Here is a 22,622-nt window from a genome sequence, read left to right as displayed (position 1 = left end):
CCCCAGTAAACACAACCCCAGCCCCAGTAAACACTAGCTCAGTCCAAGCCCCAGTAAACACTAGCTAAATCCAAAGCCCCAATAAACACAATCCCAGCCCCAGTAAACACGAGCTCAGCACAAGCCCCAGTAAACACTAGCCCAGCCCCAGTAAACACTATCTCAGGCAAAGCCCCAGTAAACACTAGCCCAGGCAAAGCGCCAGTAAACACTAGCCCAGCCCCAGTAAACACAATCTCAGGCCAAGCCCCAGTAAACACTATCCCAGCCCCAGTAAACACTATCCCAGCCCCAGTAAACACTAGCCCAGACCCAGTAAACACTAGCTCAGCCCGAGCCCTAGTAAACACTAGCTCAGACCCAGTAAGCACTAGCCCAGCCCAAATAAACACTAGCCAAGCCCCAGTAAACACTTGCTCAGCCCAAGCCCCAGTAAACACTATCCCAGCTCCAGTAAACACTAGCCCAGCCCCAGTAAACACTAGCCCAGACCCAGTAAACAATAGCCCCAGCCCCAATAAATGATAGCCCAGCACACGACCCAGTAAATGCTAGCCCAGCCCCAGTAAACACTATCCCAGCCCCAGTAAACACTAGCCCAGACCCAGTAAACGGTAGCCCAGCCCCAGACCCAGTAAACACTAGCCCCATCCCAGTAAACACCAGCCCAGCACCAGACCCAGTAAACACTAGCCTAGCCCCAGTAAACACTAGCCCCAGCCCCAGTAAACACTATCCCAGCCCCAGTAAACACTATCCCAGCCCCAGTAAACACTAGCCAAGCCCCAGTAAACACTAGCCAAGCCCCAGTAAACACTAGTCCAGCCCCAGTAAACAATAGCTCATCCCAAGCCCCAATAAACACAATCGCAGCCCCAGTAAACACTAGCTCAGCCCCAGTAAACACTAGCTCAGGCCAAGCCCCAGTAAACACTAGCCCAGCTCCATTAAACACTAGCTCAGCCCAAGCCCCAGTAAACACAATCCCAGCCCCAGTAAACACTAACCCAGCCCCAGTAAACACCAGCCCAGCCCCAGTAAACACTAGCCAAGCCCAAGCCCCAGTAAACACTAGCCCAGCCCCAGTAAACACTAGCTCAGCCCAGCCCCAGTAAACACTAGCTCAGGCCAAGCCCCAGTAAACACTAGCTCAGGCCAAGCCCCAGTAAACACTAGCCCAGCCCCAGTAAACACGAGCTCAGCCCAAGCCCCAGTAAACACTAGCCCAGCCCCAGTAAACACTAGCCCAGCCCAAGCCCCAGCAAACACTAGCTCAGCCAAGCCCCAATAAACAAAATCCCAGCCCCAGTAAACACGAGCTCAGCCCAAGCCCCAGTAAACACTAGCCCAGCCCCAGTAAACACTACCCCAGCCCCAGTAAACACTAGCTCAACCCAAGCCCCAGTAAACTCTATCCCAAGACCCAGTAAACTCTATCCCAGCCCCAGTAAACACTATCCCAGCCCCAGTAAACACTAGCCAAGCCCCAGTATACACTACCCCAGCTCCAGTAAACAAGGGCTCAACCCCAGCCCCAGTAAACACTAGCTCAGCCCAAACCCCAGAAACACTAGCTCAGCCCAAACCCCAGAAACACTAGCTCAGCCCCAGTAAACACTAGCTCAGCCCAAACCCAGTAAACACTAGCCCAGCCCCAGTAAACACTAGCTCAGCACAAGCCACAGTAAACACTAGCCCAGCCCCAGTAAACACTAGCTCAGGCCAAGCCCCAGTAAACAGTAGCCCAGACCCAGTAAGCACTAGCCCAGCCCAAATAAACACTAGCCAAGCCCCAGTAAACACTTGCTCAGCCCAAGCCCCAGTAAACACTATCCCAGCCCCAGTAAACACTATCCCAGCCCCAGTAAACACTAGCCCCAGCAAACACTAGCTCAGCCCCAGTAAACACTAACTCAGCCCAAGCCCCAGTAAACACTAGCCCAACCCCAGTAAACACTAGCTCAGCCCAAGTCCCAGTAAACACTAGCCCAGCCCCAGTAAACACTAGCTCAGGCCAATCCCCAGTAAACACTAGCCCAGCACCAGTAAACACTAGCTCAGCTCAAGCCCCAGTAAACACAACCCCAGCCCCAGTAAACACAAGCTCAGGCCAAGCCTCAGTAAACACTAGCTCAGCCCCAGTAAACACTAGCTCAGCCCAAGCCCCAGTAAACACTAGCCCAACCCCAGTAAACACTAGCTCAGGCCAAGCCCCAGTAAACACTAGCCCAGCCCCAGTAAACACTAGCTCAGGCCAAGCCCCAGTAAACACTAGCCCAGCACCAGTAAACACTAGCTCAGCTCAAGCCCCAGTAAACACAACCCCAGCCCCAGTAAACACTAGCTCAGTCCAAGCCCCAATAAACACTAGCTAAATCCAAAGCCCCAATAAACACAATCCCAGCCCCAGTAAACACGAGCTCAGCACAAGCCCCAGTAAACACTAGCCCAGCCCAGTAAACACTATCTCAGGCAAAGCCCCAGTAAACACTAGCCCAGGCAAAGTGCCAGTAAACACTAGCCCAGCCCCAGTAAACACAATCTCAGGCCAAGCCCCAGTAAACACTAGCCCAGCCCCAGTAAACACTATCTCAGGCCAAGCCCCAGTAAACACTAGCCCAGACCCAGTAAACACTAGCTTAGGCCAAGCCCCAGTAAACACTAGCTCAGCCCAAGCCCCAGTAAACACTAGCCCAGCCCCAGTAAACACTAGCTCAGCCCCAGTAAACACTAACTCATCCCAAGCCATGCCCCAGTAAACACTAGTCCAGCCCCAGTAAACAATAGCTCATCCCAAGCCCCAATAAGCACAATCGCAGCCCCAGTAAACACTAGCTCAGCCCCAGTAAACACTAGCTCAGGCCAAGCCCCAGTAAACACTAGCCCAGCTCCATTAAACACTAGCTCAGCCCAAGCCCCAGTAAACACAATCCCAGCCCCAGTAAACACTATCCCAGCCCCAGTAAACACCAGCCCAGCCCCAGTAAACACTAGCCAAGCCCAAGCCCCAGTAAACACTAGCCCAGCCCCAGTAAACACTAGCTCAGCCCAGCCCCAGTAAACACTAGCTCAGGCCAAGCCCCAGTAAACACTAGCTCAGGCCAAGCCCCAGTAAACACTAGCCCAGCCCCAGTAAACACGAGCTCAGCCCAAGCCCCAGTAAACACTAGCCCAGCCCCAGTAAACACTAGCCCAGCCCAAGCCCCAGTAAACACTATCCCGGCCCCAGTAAACACTATCCCAGCCCCAGTAAACACTATCCCAGCCCCAGTAAACACTAGCCCAGACCCAGTAAACACTAGCTCAGCCCGAGCCCTAGTAAACACTAGCTCAGACCCAGTAAGCACTAGCCCAGCCCAAATAAACACTAGCCAAGCCCCAGTAAACACTTGCTCAGCCCAAGCCCCAGTAAACACTATCCCAGCTCCAGTAAACACTAGCCCAGCCCCAGTAAACACTAGCCCAGACCCAGTAAACAATAGCCCCAGCCCCAATAAATGATAGCCCAGCACACGACCCAGTAAATGCTAGCCCAGCCCCAGTAAACACTATCCCAGCCCCAGTAAACACTAGCCCGGACCCAGTAAACGGTAGCCCAGCCCCAGACCCAGTAAACACTAGCCCCATCCCAGTAAACACCAGCCCAGCACCAGACCCAGTAAACACTAGCCCCAGCCCCAGTAAACACTATCCCAGCCCCAGTAAACACTAGCCAAGCCCCAGTAAACACTAGCCAAGCCCCAGTAAACACTAGTCCAGCCCCAGTAAACAATAGCTCATCCCAAGCCCCAATAAACACAATCGCAGCCCCAGTAAACACTAGCTCAGCCCCAGTAAACACTAGCTCAGGCCAAGCCCCAGTAAACACTAGCCCAGCTCCATTAAACACTAGCTCAGCCCAAGCCCCAGTAAACACAATCCCAGCCCCAGTAAACACTATCCCAGCCCCAGTAAACACCAGCCCAGCCCCAGTAAACACTAGCCAAGCCCAAGCCCCAGTAAACACTAGCCCAGCCCCAGTAAACACTAGCTCAGCCCAGCCCCAGTAAACACTAGCTCAGGCCAAGCCCCAGTAAACACTAGCTCAACCCAAGCCCCAGTAAACTCTATCCCAAGACCCAGTAAACTCTATCCCAGCCCAGTAAACACTATCCCAGCCCCAGTAAACACTAGCCAAGCCCCAGTATACACTACCCCAGCTCCAGTAAACAAGGGCTCAACCCCAGCCCCAGTAAACACTAGCTCAGCCCAAACCCCAGAAACACTAGCTCAGCCCAAACCCCAGAAACACTAGCTCAGCCCCAGTAAACACTAGCTCAGCCCAAACCCCAGTAAACACTAGCCCAGCCCCAGTAAACACTAGCTCAGCACAAGCCACAGTAAACACTAGCCCAGCCCCAGTAAACACTAGCTCAGGCCAAGCCCCAGTAAACACTAGCCCAGACCCAGTAAGCACTAGCCCAGCCCAAATAAACACTAGCCAAGCCCCAGTAAACACTTGCTCAGCCCAAGCCCCAGTAAACACTATCCCAGCCCCAGTAAACACTATCCCAGCCCCAGTAAACACTATCCCAGCCCCAGTAAACACTAGCCCAGACCCAGTAAACACTAGCTCAGCCCGAGCCCTAGTAAACACTAGCTCAGCCCAAACCCCAGTAAACACTATCCCAGCCCTAGTAAACACTAGCCCAGACCCAGTAAGCACTAGCCCAGCCCAAATAAACACTAGCCAAGCCCCAGTAAACACTATCCCAGCTCCAGTAAACACTAGCCCAGCCCCAGTAAACACTAGCCCAGACCCAGTAAACAATAGCCCCAGCCCCAATAAATGATAGCCCAGCACACGACCCAGTAAATGCTAGCCCAGCCCCAGTAAACACTATCCCAGCCCCAGTAAACACTAGCCCAGACCCAGTAAACGGTAGCCCAGCCCCAGACCCAGTAAACACTAGCCCCATCCCAGTAAACACCAGCCCAGCACCAGACCCAGTAAACACTAGGTTCAGTAAACACTAGCCCCAGCCCCAGTAAACACTATCCCAGCCCCAGTAAACACTAGCCAAGCCCCAGTAAACACTATCCCAGCCCCAGTAAACACTAGCTCAGCCCAAGCCCCAGTAAACTCTAGCCCAGCCCCAGTAAACACTAGCTCAGCACAAGACCCAGTAAATGCTAGCCCAGCCCCAGTAAACACTATCCCAGCCCCAGTAAACACTAGCCCAGACCCAGTAAACGGTAGCCCAGCCCCAGACCCAGTAAACACTAGCCCCATCCCAGTAAACACCAGCCCAGCACCAGACCCAGTAAACACTAGCCTAGCCCCAGTAAACACTATCCCAGCCCCAGTAAACACTAGCCAAGCCCCAGTAAACACTAGCCAAGCCCCAGTAAACACTATCCCAGCCCCAGTAAACATTAGCTCAGCCCAAGCCCCAGTAAACTCTAGCCCAGCCCCAGTAAACACTAGCTCAGCCCAAGCCCCAGTAAACACTATCCCTGTCCCAAACCGAGTAAACAATAGCCTCAGCCCCAGTAAACACTAGCCCAGACCCAGAAAACACTAGCCCAGCCCTTATTCTGCAGCCTCAGCCAATGCTAGCCCATCCCCAGTCAGGTATAACCCAACATCTCAATCAACCAATAGATTTTAACAGCAAGATTTATTAGCTGTCTCTCTACCGCAATGCTAAGTGTGCAGAATGCAGACACTTCTGAATAGAGAGGAGGAACCGGAAACGATTTGGCCAAGCGAGCCTCCCGTAGCTCCCTAACACTGGGTTGAGCTGCACATTGGGTAAGTGTCTGTGAGTAAGTGAGTCAGGCCAGAGCCTAAGGTTTTTGGATGTGGATCAGAGTGGAGATTAACATAGTTCTACCCAGCAGAGCCGCTGACTAAGACTGAACCATTGATTTTCTCTTTGCTCTGTACTAACTGGCTATGTGGTGCCTATTCCCTCCCCTGATTCCCATGCACTTCTCCTTACATTCCCCTGTTCTTGTTCTCACTCCTTCACATATACACCTCTGCAGTTAAAACAGCATAACAAGCTGTGTAGATCAGTCTGTGTATTACCATGCTGAGGATGGTACGATCTAACTGGGTGAAGGATTTGTTTGTCAAGAGGAAGTGACCTCAGCAAAGAGCTGAGTTGGGATGCTCAATTAGATCAGTAGAAGCGATCGATCATTAATATAACTCTTGTTGAAAACAGTTAATTCTCTGTGTGTGGGCGTGTGTGTGTATTTGTCTGTGAAGACTCTATTAGTCTTTGCATAATGAAATAGTGTATAAGCTCTACTCTATCACAGGGGGTGAGTTAGTGGATGAGTTCTGAGCATTTTAATGCCACTAGAGAGTCAGTGATTTAAAACTCTGTCGCTGATCAGAGGAGACAGAGAACTTATTAGCACACAGTAGACAGAGATATGAGAAGAGAAAATAGAAGAAAAGAGAGAGAAACAGACATTTTATTTATTCTCTCTCACACACATACACACCTGGGCGTGGGGGGAGGTGGAGAGGCTGGGCAATCTTCAGTCGACTCTTCAGGTCCTCCCACCTCCTCTGGTCCACTGTCAGCAGAGCAGTACCCTGGGGAGGAAAAATACACACACAGACCCAGGTCTTATGACGGCGTTATAAAGGCTTTATGAATACATTTGAGAGGAATACCAATCATTATTGTCAGGAAGGTGTGCAAGGCAGGTCACCCGTGATACAAGTCAGTATTAGAGATGTACAGTCTCCATCTACGCCATGCCAGTACATGATTGTGTTCAACTTTGTTAAAACTGGGAAAAACGCACAGAGCACAGAATTGTGCTCTCTTGGATCTTGGATCTCTTACCTTGTTCTCATTGAAGTTAGCGATGACCACTCCGACAAACAGAGTGAGTCCAATCATACAGCCCAGAAAGACAAACACGTGGATGTAGATACCATGTATCTGCAGGGAGAGACAAAGGTGTGTCATTACTTCTTACAATGTATGTGGGATCCAGTATTATCATCAAGCAGAGAGGGGAAGAGAGAGAGAGAGGAAGAGGGGAAGAAAGAGAGAGAGAGAGCGAGAGAAGAGAGAAGAAAGTGAGGAGAGAGATACAGACAGACAGAGAGAGAGAGAGAGACAAAGTCAGAGATACAGAGAGAGAGAGAGAGAGAGAGGCCGAGGCAGAGGCAAAGAGACAGTAAATGTGTGTACCGGTCCAACGCGGTGAATGATGACATCACGGACCTCCACCCAGCCTTTGAGTGACAGGACCTCAAACAAAGCCAGCATGGCATTACCCACATTGTCAAAATTAAAGTTGCGAGGGTTGGCCCTGAAAAAAAAGTATTATAATTAAAGCATACTTTATGTAGTGAGTAGAACTATAGTAATGACACCATCATTACTCATGGTCCTGGAGGGCTACAGTGTGTGCAAGGTTTAGTGCCAGCCCAGCACTATATATGTTTCAGCCAATCCTAATCACTCACCACACTCTTGGCACCCAGAAGCCAGGCTTCTTCTCTCCTGGTCTTAGTTTGAGATTGAGGTTTTTAGACACACTCACGTTGATCCGGAAGATTCCATGGCAGTCCTCCTACAAACAACCAGAGAGCACAGATGTCACTACACCATGCAAATTGAATGGGTAGAATGGACATACAGTAGATGGTACGAGATATCATAATGACAATGTTCTGATTTAAATCAGATTTTCTGGTTTCATCAATATCAAATAACTACATAACAACTTTTTTTTGAATAGGAATCCATCATTTAAAATAATACGCCCAAATATGGCCATTGCTTTTAATGGAAATATCTGCTCTTCTATGTTTTGAAAATCAATTTTATAAAGAGCTTGGTCGTACCCGAAGGAATACGTGGGGGTCATTGCACTTGGCTAGTTTTCCAGCAAAGAGCTGGACGCCGAAGCTTGCAAACACCAGCATTAGTGTCAGGAGCAGGATGGAGACCTATAACACACACACAGACACATTCAAGTAAAAGGGAAGAAATGGAAACCTGTGAGTGTGTGTGTGTGTGTGTTTTCGCGTGTGTTAGATCAATAGAGGGTTATAGACAGCCAGGGCTTTCCCACGCAGTCAAATAGCCTCTGGGCTGCTGGGCAGGTCTGTAGGGTGTGAGAGAACACAGAGGGCAGGGGAAACCTCACACTCAGCATCTTACAGTAATCTACTGTACAAAGTTAGGTCAAACGTTGTCAAAATAATCACTTCATGTCTGTGTGTCTCATATGGAGCATTTCCACAATCAGGCTTAGCTCCAGAGTTTGGTCCAAAATGTATCCACTGTGTATACATGTAAAGTGTATGCGAGTGTTTTTACTTAGTGTGGTTCAACGGTCCACAATGGGCCTGATCCAGAGTTGAGATGAGCACAGACCACTCAGACTATAGCATAACTCATTAATTGATGTCAATGGAAACTTGAGTTAAGCAGGTGGAGCTCAAGTAAGAATGTGGCTCAATTGCGCATGTAATTGTGCATTCATGTGCATGTCTGTCTGTCTGAGTATGTGCATGCTTACAAGCCTGTGTGTGTGTCTCTTAGTGTGTGCATCTACAAGTGCAAGTTTTCACACCGTGTGTGCGTGCTTGTGTGGCCGCCACTAACCAGGAAAATCTCCTTGAAACCCTTGATGACCTCCCGCACCACCTTCCTCATCTGGGGCACCAGTTTAAAGATGCGAAGGGGGCGAAGACACCTCAGCATCATCAGCAGCTGAGCCCCAGACTCCGGAGGCACGTTAGGAGGCAGCCAACACAGGAAGATCAGACTACACTGGAAGAGAGAAAGAAAGGAAGGGAGAGAGGGAGGGAGAGGAAAAGGAAGATGATGGACAGAATGAAAAAGGGGGAGGGAGAGAGAGGAAGAAGGAGGAAGAGGGAAGGAGATGGCGGGGAGGGAGGGAGGGAGGTCATTAGAAACGCAGGTCCTGACCTGACCTTTCTAATCAAACAGTAAAATGACAAAGCCCATCGGACACACTGCTTTGCCCTTTGCATGCTATACAAAGCTAAGAACACACTCATATAACACCACTAATTTTAACTACACCATCCCACAGGCCCTATGGCAGTAACATTGTCAATTGACACCTATAGAACAAAACTCATTTAGGTAGGAGGAGGCAACAGAGCTAGGCAGGCAGGGAGGTGAGCCCCCCCCCATAAGTAATGGTAAGGTAAACACTGGGCCACTGTCTGTGTGGAGTGTGCCTGTCAGAGCTATTACAATTCAATTCTCTCCCGTCTCTCATCCAATTATATCATCTATATGCAAATTATATTCCCAAACAAGAAAGGGAAGAGTTGTTTTGAAAGACGGCCTCACAAAAACAGCTCACAAAAAAAACAAGAAAATAAATGATGATCGACGCATCCCGACGAAATTAAGTTGATCATCAGTCATTAAAAAGCTATCTTCAAAAGTTTCACTGCGTCATCTTCCCGAACTCATTAGCAATAGCCTTAATCAAACAGAGTCTGCTTATTCTCACATGAAGAATGTATCTTTTCATTATTCTAAAAAAAGGCATATTATGTCCACTCCAAAGTCACATGGAATACCCTTTATGGGAGTCTAGAAACATCAAGGTGTATTCTAGAGGAATATACTTTACTTGGAAAGCCAGTCAGAGACCATCCTTTCTTTAGGTAAATATCAAAAACATTCTGTAAGAATCTCCCGTTGCAACATTTCCCCTAAGCTGGCAAAACTGGTTGCAATTACATATTGTGATACCTGATGCGTTGTGAGCTTTCTGGCGCAAAATGGCTGCCGTGGCATCACCCATTTATTGGTGGTGGTTGAGGTGAGTTTTCCACATACAATGTCAAGTTCTTTGATTATCAGTAAAAAAGTGCTATATGAATCCAAATCCATGAACTTACGAGGTAGATGAAGATGTCCATGACTCCTCCAAAGTCTCTGATGACGGCTGTAGGAGTAAAGAACAGGCCGTCCGCCATGATCTTCAGGTTCAGCTCGATACTCATGAAGATGACAAAGACATACTCTCCTATCTGAAACACACCAGACATTAAGCTCCAATAAATATTTGATTTATTTATTCATTCAACCTTTATGTATTCAGGTTGAAGCCTTGTCCTCATCATCTCTACACTATAGAATCCCAATCAGAGAAGCATTCGAATGACCCTTTTTGGTTGCAGGTACATGGAACCCAAAAGGGTTCTCCTATGGGCCCAGCCAAAGAACCCTTTTAGTGTGTAGACCCTCATCTCTGGGGCCAGGTTAAAGTTAGCAGCACAAAAAAGTTGCACAGTACCTAACTCTGTACAATAAGTTGTATCTACTGTTTACTGAACAATAATATATAAAACAAATATTTAAAAAAAATGAACCACGGGAAAAGAGTCCTCCATTTGCTACTCAAGTGCAAATGGAGGACTCTTTCCGCTGCCTCTGTTTAGAGACAGGGGCATGATAATGGTCCATTCTAAATCAAAACAAATTTCACACATATATTATTTAGTACATTTACCAGTCTATTTATTCAAGGGATATTCTTTATTTTTTACTATTTTCTACATTGTAGAATAATAGTGAAGACAACAAAACTATGTAACAAAACAAAACATACAGAATCATATATTAACCCTTTTTTTTTTAAAACAAATCTAAATCTATTTTATATTATTCAAAGTAGCCACCTTTTTCCTTGATAACATGCCCAGTTACACTTGCCTAGTTAAATAAAGGTTAAATAAACGTTTTAATAACAAAAAGATTTTTTTGCACACTCTTGGCATTCTCTCAACCAGATTCAACTGGAATACTTTTCCAACAGTCTTGAAGGAGTTCCCACATATGTTGAGCACTTGTTGGCTGCTTTTCCTTCACTCTGCAGTCTGACTCATCCCAAACCATCTCAATTGGCTTGAGGCCGGTTGATCATGGAGGCCAGGTCATCTGATGCAGCACTCCATCACTCTCCTTCTTGATCAAATAGCTCTTACACAGCCTGGAGGTTGTGTAAGACACTGCTGTTGGAACCAAAAATCACAAATTTCCACCGGTCTAATATCCATTGCTCGTGTTTCTTGGCCCAAGCAAGTCTAATCTTCTTATTGGTGTCCTTTAGTAGTGGTTTCTTTGCAGCAATTAGACCATGAAGGCCCGATTCCCACAGTCTCCTCTGAACCGTTCATGTTGAGATGTGTCTGTTACTTCAACTCTTTGAAGCATTTATTTGGGCTGCAATCTGAGGTGCAGTTAACTCTAATTAACTTATCCTCTGCAGCAGAGGTAACTCTGGGTCTTCCATTCCTGTGTGGGTTGTCACGTGTGCTCCCTCTCTGGCCTTTAGGTCACCAGGCTGCTCATTATGGCGCACACCTGTCACCATCGTTACGTGCATTATGACACTCACCCGGACTCCATCATCTCCCTGATTACCTGCCCTGTTTATGTCACTCCCTTTGGTTCCTTCCCCAGGCGTAATTGTTTCTGTTTCAGATGCATGTCTGTGCGTTGTTCGTGTGTCTGGTTTTGTATTATGTTTTCATTTATTTATTGAATGATTCACTCCCTGAACTTGCTTCCCGACTCTCAGCGCACACTCAGCGTTACAGCGGTCCTCATGAGAACCAGTTTCATCAGAGCGCTTGATGGTTTTTGCGACTGCACTAAATATTCCGGATTGACTGACCTTTATATCTTAAAGTAATGATGGACTGTCGTTTCTCTTTGCTTATTTGAGCTATTCTTGCCATAATATGGACTTGATCTTTTACCAAATAGGGCTATCTTCTGTATACCACCCCTACCTTGTCACAACACAACTGATTGGCTCAAATAATTAAGAAGGAAATAAATTCCACAAATTAATTTTTAACAAGGCACACTTTTTCATTGAAATGCTACCTCGTGAATTTAGTTGAGAGAATGCCAAGAGCTGTCGTCAAGGCAAAGGGTGGCTACTTTGAAAAATCTCAAATATAAAATATATTTTCATTTGTTTAACACTTTTTTGTCTACTACATGTTTCCATCTGTTATTTCATCGTTTTGATGTCTTCACTATTATTCTACAATGTAGAAAATAGTGAAAATTAGTAGGTGTGTCCAAACATTTGACTAGTACTGTATATGAAAAAACAATGTGATTGGGTGACAATATTAGCCTATCAATTGTAAATGATATATTATCACTTGTGAATGATGCCCAGCTTAAGGCAAGATACAGCACATTACCTTTTTTGCAACTTTTTCAAATCATTGTCGTACACCTCAGGTAGCCCATAGGTCTATATGTTCTGTTAAAATTAAGCACCTTACATCTGCTTTACAATGGGTGTAGAGCCTAACTGGCATACCTACACAGTGCGTGAGTTTCAAGTTTTGGGAAGATTATTCTCACCATAGAAATGCACATTCATAAAAAAAGCATTACATGCATAATGACTTTTGTTGTTACTTTTGAGATTAGTGTTTTCCTTCTATAGGAACATTTGTGCTTATAGCCTACTTCCGTGTGCGGATTGCTGCGCTTATAATGTGAGGAAATAGTTTATCAACATTTTAAGCTAAACTTTGTCTTCTTGTTACGTTAGACTCATTGCTTAAAACACGCTTGTTACGTTTTGTATTAAATAGGGATCTATTGCATCCCACAACTGTCCCAGACTATGTTTGGAATATTTATTTCTCACACAGAATAGAAAAGGTCAGCTTTTGTACTAGTAGATTGACATAGGCCAGTGCTTTTGCTGTTCATTAGCCCTACTCACCTTGATGGCTGACAAAAAGTAAATGTGGACAGTTCTTCCAACATCTTCAATATGTACCTTGGAATTGGATAAGGACATGCGCAATTGCGTCCCCAATGTGTCTGTCTTCACTTGTAGCCTGTGAGAAAGACCCGATCATGTGACAGAGTCATGTGAGTGAGAAGTGCTTCGGCAGGCAGCCGGGTGAAGAGAATTATAATTATTATATTCAGCCCAAGGGCACAATGGCCACTGGCCGCAAAAGGCATGGATTTTTTTAGGGGGCATTACGGCCACACAAAGGGGGTGCAGCCGGGGAATTCGAGGCATTATCAAGTGCTTGTCAAATTGTGAATGAGAGACTGATGAAGTGTTTACAGCTGTAGCCTGCGTAAAAAAACTAAGCAGAGCTCATGCCTTTCATGCTTTTTTCAAATCATCATTAGAGTTGCATCATGCAGCCTAAGAATGTAATAAAAATATAAACATATAGCCCAACATTTAAATAACTCTAAATTAAGCATATAGGAGTAGTTGTTTCTTTGTTAACAGCTCAACACACAATAGCTGCATGTGTACACTCCCTCAAATCGTTTGGAGAAAATATCCTTTCTGTTTCATTCATCTATGTTCAATTGCATTCTTCATTCTATAAAACAATAGAAAATAATGACATGGAATTATAAGCAAATCTTGTCTGCTAAATGAACTAGTGTAGCCCACATCCATATGGCATAGCCAGATCGGGGCCTAACCTAAGTACAACTCGGAGTATGTTCTTCTGTTCTTCTGAAATAGACATATACATTTACATATACAATATACATTTTCTTCATATCATTTTTCTTTAGACCTGTCTAAAATACATAATGGGTTTATTGGGAATGTGTAGGCTATATTACATGGATTTATTATACTTTTTACAATTTAGATGTTCCAAAGGTCTGCATCAGTGGCTTGTAGGCTATATGTGGAAGCCAGGAGATGCTAAATGGGTTTAAGTTAATAAACGTTAAATTACCATGAGACCGGCAGTTATTTGCTTCACAATCACCGATTGACACAATGTCATGATTGCCACAGCCCTAGGCATGGTTAAGAAAACCAGTCAGTATCTGGTGTGACCACCATTTGATTCATGCAGCGCGACACATCTCTTCCACACAGAGATCTGTTGATTGTGACCAGTGAAATGTTGTCCCACTCCTTTTCAATGGCCGTGCAAAGTTTTTAGATATTGGTGTAAACTGGAATAATGGGCCTCAGGATCGTCACGGTATCTCTGTGCATTCAAATTGCCATCGATAAAATGTAATTGTGTTCGCTGTCCATTGCTTATGCATGCCCATACCATAATATTATTATTATTCCTATCTCAGAGCCATTTGCATTGCTAGTTATTGCCTAATGCTAGCTAGCTAACATTGAACTTGGTTGGTTAGCTACTTGCAAATTCATGCAGGGTAGTAACGTTATGAGTTGGGATATGGTTAATTGTTTAGTTAGCTAGATACATGTCTAAACAAAAGACTCCATCTATGCAAGTAACCATTTCAATAGAATGTTCATGAGGTCACTGTGACAACTGTCATTAGACATAACTGGTAAATTATCTCTGGCTATCTACTCCGATTCCAGAGCACTCTCTTCTGAGTGTGCCAGAGCGCAGAATAACTGACTAATTTACGAATGCTCAGCACCCATTGAATATGGCAGGTGTCAGTAAACGTCAGCAAAAAAAGCGTAATTAAATTGTTGCCAGCAGCACAGTTAGTCACCAACGCTCTGGATTAGAGGTCGACCGATAATGATTTTTCATTGCCGATACCGATTATTGGAGGACCAAAAAAAAGCCGATACCGATTAAATCGGCCAATATTTAAAGTTGATTTGTAATAATGACAATTAAAACAATACTGAATGAACACTTATTTTAACTTAATATCAATAAAATCAATTTAGCCTCAAATAAATAATGAAACATGTTCAATTTGGTTTAAATAATGCAAAAACAAAGTGTTGGAGAAGAAAGTAAAAGTGCAATATGTGCCATGTAAGAAAGCTAACGTTTAAGTGCCTTGCTCAAAACATGAGAACATATGAAAGCTGGTGATTCCTTTTAACATGAGTCTTCAATATTCACAGGTAAGAAGTTTTAGGTTGTAGTTATTATAGGAATTATAGGACTATTTCTCTCTATACGATTTGTATTTCATATACCTTTGACTATTAGATGTTCTTATAGGCACTTTAGTATTGCCAGTGTAACAGTATAGCTTCCATCCCTCTCCTCGCTCCTACCTGGACTCGAACCAGGAACACATCGATAACAGCCACCCTCGAAGCAGCGTTACCCATGCAGAGCAAGGGGAACAACTACCCCAAGTCTCAGAGCGAGTGACGTTTGAAACGCTATTAGCGTGCACCCGCTAACTAGCTAGCCATTTCACATCGGTTACACCAGCCTAATCTCAGGAGTTGATAGGCTTGAAGTCATAAACAGCGCAATGCTTGAAGCAGAGCGAAGAGCTGCTGGCAAAACGCACAAAAGTGCTGTTTGAATGAATGCTTACGAGCCTGCTGGTGCCAACCATCGCTCAGTCAGACTGCTCTATCAAATCAAAGACTTAATTATAACATAATAACAGACAGAAATACGAGCCTTAGGCAAATTAATATGGTCAAATCCGGAAACTATTATCTCGAAAACAAAATGTTTATTATTTTTTATAAGATAAGTTTAATGCTAGCTAGCAACTTACCTTGGCTTCTTACTGCATTCACGTAACAGGCAGGCTCCTCGTGAGGCAGGTGGTTAGAGCGTTGGATTAACTGTAAGGTTGCAAGATTGAATCCCTGAGCTGACAAGGTAAAAATCTGTCGTTCTGCCCCTGAACAAGGCAGTTAACCCACCGTACCTAGGTCGTCATTGAAAATAAGAATGTGTTCTTAAATGACTAGCCTAGTTAAATAAAGGTGTAAAAAAAAAAGAAATTGGCCAAATCGGCATCCAAAAAAACCGATTTACGATTGTTATGAAAACTTGAAATCAGCCCTAATTAATCGGCCATTCCGATTAGTCGGTCGAACTCTACTCTGGATAACATAAAAACAGCCTAACCAGCTCTGCTGGTCAGAAGGGCTGTTTTGGAAGTAGCTACCAAGCTAGTTAATGTTAGCCAGTTAGCTTGGTAGCTTGAGTGTTGTTGTTATGTCGGAATGCTCGGATCAAGTCTACTCCTCGGCCAGAGCATTCAGTGTGCTCTCTGATTGCTCTGAGAGCGAAATGCTCTGAATTTACGAACTGACAATCTGACAATGCTCTGAGTTTACGAACGCCCAGGGCACCCCAGATTGAATTTACGAATACACCTGTAGTATAAACCAATCTTTAGTCTTGAAATCCTTGGTTGTTAAGTACATGGCCTCACTTGTCAAGCCTTAAAGAAATGGGTGGGGCTTAAGAGGGTGTGAACGATGCTGAATGGGTGTAGACAAAGAAGAGCTCTCCAGTAGGTTTACTAAAACATTAAAGGGCCGTTTTCTCAAAAGTGAGGTTACAAGTTTATCAACTTTCAAAGCAGAATTACTTTCCCATTGTTCCTCAACTGTAGTGTATGATATACCATTTTCTAGCTCTGAGTCTCTACTTTTATTTAATGTAAAAAACACAATTTCAAATTTTGCTACATAAGACAGAATCAAGCCGGTCGGTCATGTATGTCCATTAATCCATTCCTCCATCCTTCCTCCAACCCACTCATCCATTTATTTTTCTGCGCATCCTATTGTTTCTCATCTAGCCAGTGGTCACCAACTGGTCGATCTTCAAGGCATTCCTAGTCGATCACCAAACATTTCTGTAAAAAAGCCAAAGATAAAGGCTTGCACTCCTTTCTTTGCTAGGCGATAGGTGCACTTGATTCAGATGCTTTGCGCACCATCAAATTGTCCCCATTTTGAAGCATTTAATTAGTCTGAAAAGACAAACCCCATCTACCCGATGGACCGGGGAACTGTGGCTAAATCAAGTGCGCCTGTTGCACTGGCCAATCGGATAGCTCAAATCACTGTGCCTTCAGCTTCCTCAACCCTGGCCACAGCAAAGTGAACCTACGTGAGATTTCATAACTTTTAAAACCATGACCAGAGAGAGACTGTTATAGAATACAGCAAAGAGCTACTGTTTTTATGAGCCAGTTCATGTCTAAGTTTATTCAGCACTGTCAACAATGTTTTTAATCAACACTATTACAAAATATAAAACACTCTTTTCCCCACTCGCGCTGCAGCTGCAATGACCTTGCATTATTATTAGCAGCTCGTCGTGTTTATTTTAATATCGAGGAATATTTCACTTTCTTTGGTCATAGGAACAACATGAATTTGTGCATGAGGCAGATGCAACTCGAGTTTCGCCGTAGAAGACGGTGTCTCTGGTCAGTCTCACAGGAGGAAAGGAAGGAGAGAGCAGGGACCGTGGGAGGCGGTGTCTCCGGTCAGTCTCACCGGAGGAAAGGAAGGAGAGAGCAGGGACCGTGAGAGGCGGTGTCTCTGGTCAGTCTCACATGAGGAAAGGAAGGAGAGAGCAGGGACCGTGGGAGGCGGTGTCTCCGGTCAGTCTCACAGGAGGAAAGGAAGGAGAGAGCAGGGACCGTGAGAGACGGTGTCTCTGGTCAGTCTCACCGGAGGAAAGGAAGGAGAGAGCAGGGACCGTGAGAGGCGGTGTCTCTGGTCAGTCTCACCGGAGGAAAGGAAGGAGAGAGCAGGGACCGTGAGAGACTGTGTCTCTGGTCAGTCTCACCGGAGGAAAGGAAGGAGAGAGCAGGGACCGTGAGAGACGGACCCTCTGCTGCTCTCTCTCTCCCTCTGCTGAGACTAATGCCGTGTTCAAAACAACTAGGTTCTCAGTAAAAAACGAGATCCGACTGGGAAAAATAGTTTTGAACGGTCATCCAACTCGGAATTCTCAGTCGGAAACTCTGGCATCTTTCTAGAGCTCTGACTTTCCTGAAGATCACCGACGTCCTGATTTCACCGTTTTTTTTTAGCTCCCAGCACCATGACTATCAGATGCAGGTTCCATAAATCCAGTAAAATACAAAATCAAATTATTAGCAAATTATTTAAATTTATGCTCAGCTGTGCCTCGCAAGTGCTAAACCAACTGATCTATTTTGTTATCAAAGCTGGTGTTTTGAAATATAATATGGTCTGAGAAGAACAATATTTACAGGCTAGGCCAACTGCACAAATCTCATTCCTAAATAACTGTTTTTATTAGGTTAAAGTCATTCTGAGCGGTAGATCTCGGCTTGCTTTTTGACTGTGAAAGTGATCTTGACTCAGAAAAGGTTGGTGACCACTGGTCTACACAGTATGCAGTGAGTGTGCGTCACGCGGTGGACATGGATGGCAGCTACAGTATATCAGTTACCTGTAGAGTGGGTACATGCATGACCCTGGTGAAAGGAGACTCAAACATCATGGAGATACAGGAGCAGATGGTCACTACGATCATCACCCAGTCCAGATAGGTGACCAGCCCCAGGAGATCACTGAGGAATAAAGAACACATACAGGCACACAACACACACACACACAGGCATAAGCACACACTAGTTTAGTAAGGAACACACACATGCAGATCCTTAGAAGACCCATCACTGCAGTGTGAGTTGTAAGTGGGCCATGCTACTTTGTTTCAGTTGTGATGAAATATGACTTATATAAAACCTCACACACAGACTCCATAATGAGTGGGATCATCTAAGGACTGTGATTGAGTGTGCATGCCTGAGTGTGTGTGTTCGCGTTGTTGCACATATGCATAGTTTGTGTTATGTGTCTGTATGCTAATGCGTGCATTGCGTGTGCTTGTGCTCGTGCATGTATCCGACCGCACTGCAGCCCTACAGCACTATCCCAGCTAGATCTATATGAAAGTCCCCTGGCACCCAGATAAATTCATTTCTATCTCTTTGTTTGATAATCAGAGCTGGAAGCCGGGGAACCTGGGCAGAACTCCAATCAGTTTATGCAATGCTAAAAACCTATTTCACAACTTTTTAGTTTTTGCAATCTTCATCCCTCATAAGAGATTGGTATTGTTTTTAGATAAATAACAAGACAGAATAAGAGAAACAACCCGATTATGCAATATTTACCCATCGACAATGGGAGTAGAAGACTTACTAAAGCTGGTGGTATTTGGAGTTCACCGCTCCTGTTATCGGATCTGTTTTGGATCTGGACAAATGGACAAACAAATAGACATGAAAACAGATTATATTTTCTTTTCATAGCATGTGTTGCTAAAACAGTTTGGGTAGCACTTTACATTGCAGCACAGAATACATGGGTATTAGCAAAGTAATAGAGTGCCTTGAGCTATAGTAAATATGAATGTTTTTCATTGTTAGATCCTTGTTCTTGAACACTTCTGCCTTGGTCGGTGCGCACCCCTCCTCTTTTCAATTTTTTGCTGACAAGTCCCCCTAAGTGCTAAACTTATTACAACTCATCCGAAGACATTGTGCCGGTTTAACATGCTATTGCAATCATTGCCTGTGATTGGCTTGCCCTTAGATGTTAGACACCATATAAGTCCACAGCAATGAATCTATATATGAATGGACAAAGCCATCGATCACATGACACCATTCATTCCTATGTACAGACTCAATAGTTTCCCAAGTTTCAAGTGTTATTGTCACGTGCACAAGTACAGTGAAATGCCTTTCTTGCAAGCTCTTTCCCAACAATGCAGTAATCAATATCAGTAGTACTACAAAATAATGTAAAGTAGAACAAAAACTACAATAAATATACATAAAAAGAACACAACCCTGTAAACTATATACAGGGTCAGTGCCAAGACCATATCTACATGTGCAGGGACACTGGAGTGGTAAGGGTAGATATGTAATTTTAATGGCGTCAGACCAAGGCTCTGTGTCTGTCCTCATGCTCCTAGACCTTAGTGGCGCTTTCATATAATTGATTACCACATTCTTTTGGAGAGACTGGATACCCTAATTGGTCTATGCAGACAAGTTCTTGACTAGTTTAGATCCTATCTATCACAAAGATATCAGTTCGTCTTTGTGGATGTTTTGTCCTCTGACAAAACAATCGTATGTTTCGGTGTTCCTAAAGGTTCCGTTCTAGGACCACTATTGTTTTCACTATATACAGTGCATTCAGAAAGTATTCACACCCCTTATCTTTTTCCACATTTTGTTGTGTTACAGCATGCATTTATAATGGATTAAATTAAGATTGTGTGTCACTAGCCTACACACAATACCCCATAATGTCAAAGTGGAAGTATGTTTTTATTTTATTTTTATGTTGACAAATTAATTAGAAATGAAAAGCTGAAATGTCTTGAGTCAGTAAGTATTCAACCTCTTCGTTATGGCAAGCCTAAATACATTCAGGAGTAAGAATTTGCTTAATGTGTCAAAATCAAAATAAAGCAGACATTGAATATCCCTTTAAGCATTGTGTAGTTATTTATTACACTTTGGGTGGTGTATCAATACACCCAGTCACGACAAAGATACATCAGTCTTTCCTAACTCAGTTCCCGGAGAGGAAGGAAACCGCTCAGGGATTTCACCATGGTGACTTTAAAACAGTTACACACACAAGACGCAGGCCTCATTTTGTTCCTAGAATTTCTAAGCAAACAACTGGAGGCAGGGCTTTCCCCTATAGGGTTTCTGTATAAGCACTTTATGACAACTGTTGATGAAAAAGCGTTATAAATACATTTGATTGATTGCTGTAAGGTAAGGTGAATAGTAGTGATATGCTTTCCCCCCCCTTCAAGACGATTCGATACCTATCTACATTTACATTACATTTAAGTCATTTAGCAGACGCTCTTATCCAGAGCGACTTACAAATTGGTGCATTCACCTTATGACCTCCAGTGGAACAGTAGTGCATCTAAATCTTTTCAGGGGAGGGGGTGAGAGGGATTACTTTATCCTATCCTAGGTATTCCTTAAAGAGGTGGGGTTTCAGGTGTCTCCGGAAGGTGGTGATTGACTCCGCTGTCCTGGCGTCGTGAGGGAGTTTGTTCCACCATTGGGGGGCCAGAGCAGCGAACAGTTTTGACTGGGCTATCTAGATAAAGGGAGCTACGATATCATACAGGAATGAAGCGTATTAGTTTGAAACGATTCGGTGCGATTCGGTTTGATTGGAGAATTAATCAACTCGGTTCGATGCGATACGATGCACTAACACATCCATTTTCCATTTCTAATAAAAATCTGCTGCTGATGAGGTGGGCCTCTCTGATCTGTCTGAGCTGACTTCTGTGTTTGTGTGTGTTAGATCAATAGAGGGTTATAGACAGCCAGGGCTTTCCCATGCAGTCAGATAGCCTCTGGGCTGCGGGGCAGATCTGTAGGGTGTGAGAGAACACAGAGGGCAGGGGAAACCTCACACTCAGCATCTTACTGTAACAATGTATGCCTATGGTGTATCTACTGTGTGTGTACGTACTGTGTATGTGTGTGTGTATAAACTGTGTGTGTGTGTGTGTATGTACTGTGTGTGTGTTTGCACTGTGTGTGTGTATGTACTGTGAGTGTACTGTGTGTGTGTGTGTTTGTGCATGTGTGTACTGTGTGCGTGATGTATGTATATGGTGTGTATACTATGTAGGCACCTGATCTGAGCCATAAGGGATACTAGGTATCTACCACCCCACTACTACTATCAGATTAGGGAGGGCAATGTGGTCTTTGGTTCTGAAATTACCATCACCCACTAATTAACTTGTCATTTTTGCAGATTAAGTGTTTGAGCTAGTAATCTATCAATATTTATTGTTTACAAATTAGCTGTGACATATTCAATTAATATGTAGCACAACTTTGAATTTCACCCCCATCTCAACACCAAAAGGTTTTGACCATTTGGACATTTTTAGTGAGCTTCTGTTCTCTTCCCGCTTTGGCTATGCAGTGCGCCTCGCAAAAGTGATTCCTCATTATGAAATGAACTTTACCCTGTATGTCAAAAAATGACCATATACGTACACTGATTGTTTAAAGCAAAACTACCATAACTATTGCTGATGGTGAACCTGAACAATTAAAAAAGTATAGCTTACTTTTTCAATAGTGCATAGATAATAATAACCCAGCAAATGACATTGTCACTCAACTGTCACTCAACTAATAAAGCCTAATATTGCGCAAGCCATTTTAGCATTTGAACAGGCCGCCTACCTCGCACTCTTCCGAGTGGAGCTGGGCAAAGTGTGAGGTCTGACTAGGCTACTGATATTCCCTAGGTGTGTTTGGCATGCTAAATTACTAGGTATTTTCAGAAGGTAGAAAGAAAGAGCCCAAAACATTTCTTATTTGCGATACGCATCGTTTGAAACAATTTTCTGACCGATGCATGCTACATTTGGATCGGTATCTTAAACATTTGAATCAGGGACTGTATCAGTGAATCGTTACATCCCTAGCGACTAGGCATCAGGATTATGATAAACAGAGTAGCAGTAGCGCATATGATGATTGTATGTGTGTGGGTGTGCGTGTGTATTGTCAGTATGAATGTGTCTGCGTTTTATGTGTGTGAGCAAATTAATTGTGTGTGTGTGTGTGTGTGTGTGTGTGTCTGTGTGTGTGTGTGACTGGGTGGAGTCCTGTGAGTGTGAATAGTCAGTGCAAAAATAATCCATAAAAAAAGGGTCAATGCAGATAGTCAATTGAATAGATAGTCCATTAAGAGCATTGAAGCCAAAGGAAGTCGGTTAAGATGGCGTCTCATGGAGACATAACACAGTTTAAGCTACTCTAGGAACCCTCTTATTGAGTAACTCAAGTTGAAGTCCGACCAGG

General features: G+C 44.4%; 1 protein-coding gene across 2 annotated transcripts in view; it reads right to left on the bottom strand.

Moving 5' to 3' along the window:
• nalcn (sodium leak channel, non-selective) overlaps positions 1 to 22,622 on the bottom strand; it is a 291,484-nt gene that overhangs the window by 29,578 nt on the left and 239,284 nt on the right. For both annotated transcript variants that reach the window (XM_029647141.2, XM_029648174.2), the window contains 9 exons: positions 18,943 to 18,996; positions 18,185 to 18,305; positions 9,908 to 10,039; positions 8,628 to 8,795; positions 7,862 to 7,966; positions 7,481 to 7,587; positions 7,203 to 7,323; positions 6,849 to 6,947; positions 6,499 to 6,592 (listed from right to left, as the gene is read on the bottom strand). In XM_029647141.2, coding sequence (XP_029503001.1) covers positions 6,499 to 6,592; positions 6,849 to 6,947; positions 7,203 to 7,323; positions 7,481 to 7,587; positions 7,862 to 7,966; positions 8,628 to 8,795; positions 9,908 to 10,039; positions 18,185 to 18,305; positions 18,943 to 18,996 — 1,001 coding nt within the window. The remainder of the gene's footprint in view (positions 1 to 6,498; positions 6,593 to 6,848; positions 6,948 to 7,202; positions 7,324 to 7,480; positions 7,588 to 7,861; positions 7,967 to 8,627; positions 8,796 to 9,907; positions 10,040 to 18,184; positions 18,306 to 18,942; positions 18,997 to 22,622) is intronic.

The sequence above is a fragment of the Oncorhynchus nerka genome, linkage group LG1 (assembly GCF_034236695.1).
Source record: "Oncorhynchus nerka isolate Pitt River linkage group LG1, Oner_Uvic_2.0, whole genome shotgun sequence".
Lineage (NCBI taxonomy): Eukaryota > Metazoa > Chordata > Actinopteri > Salmoniformes > Salmonidae > Oncorhynchus > Oncorhynchus nerka.
The sequence above is the reverse complement of the archived record's forward strand: the minus strand, read 5'-3'. Positions and strand labels throughout refer to the sequence as shown.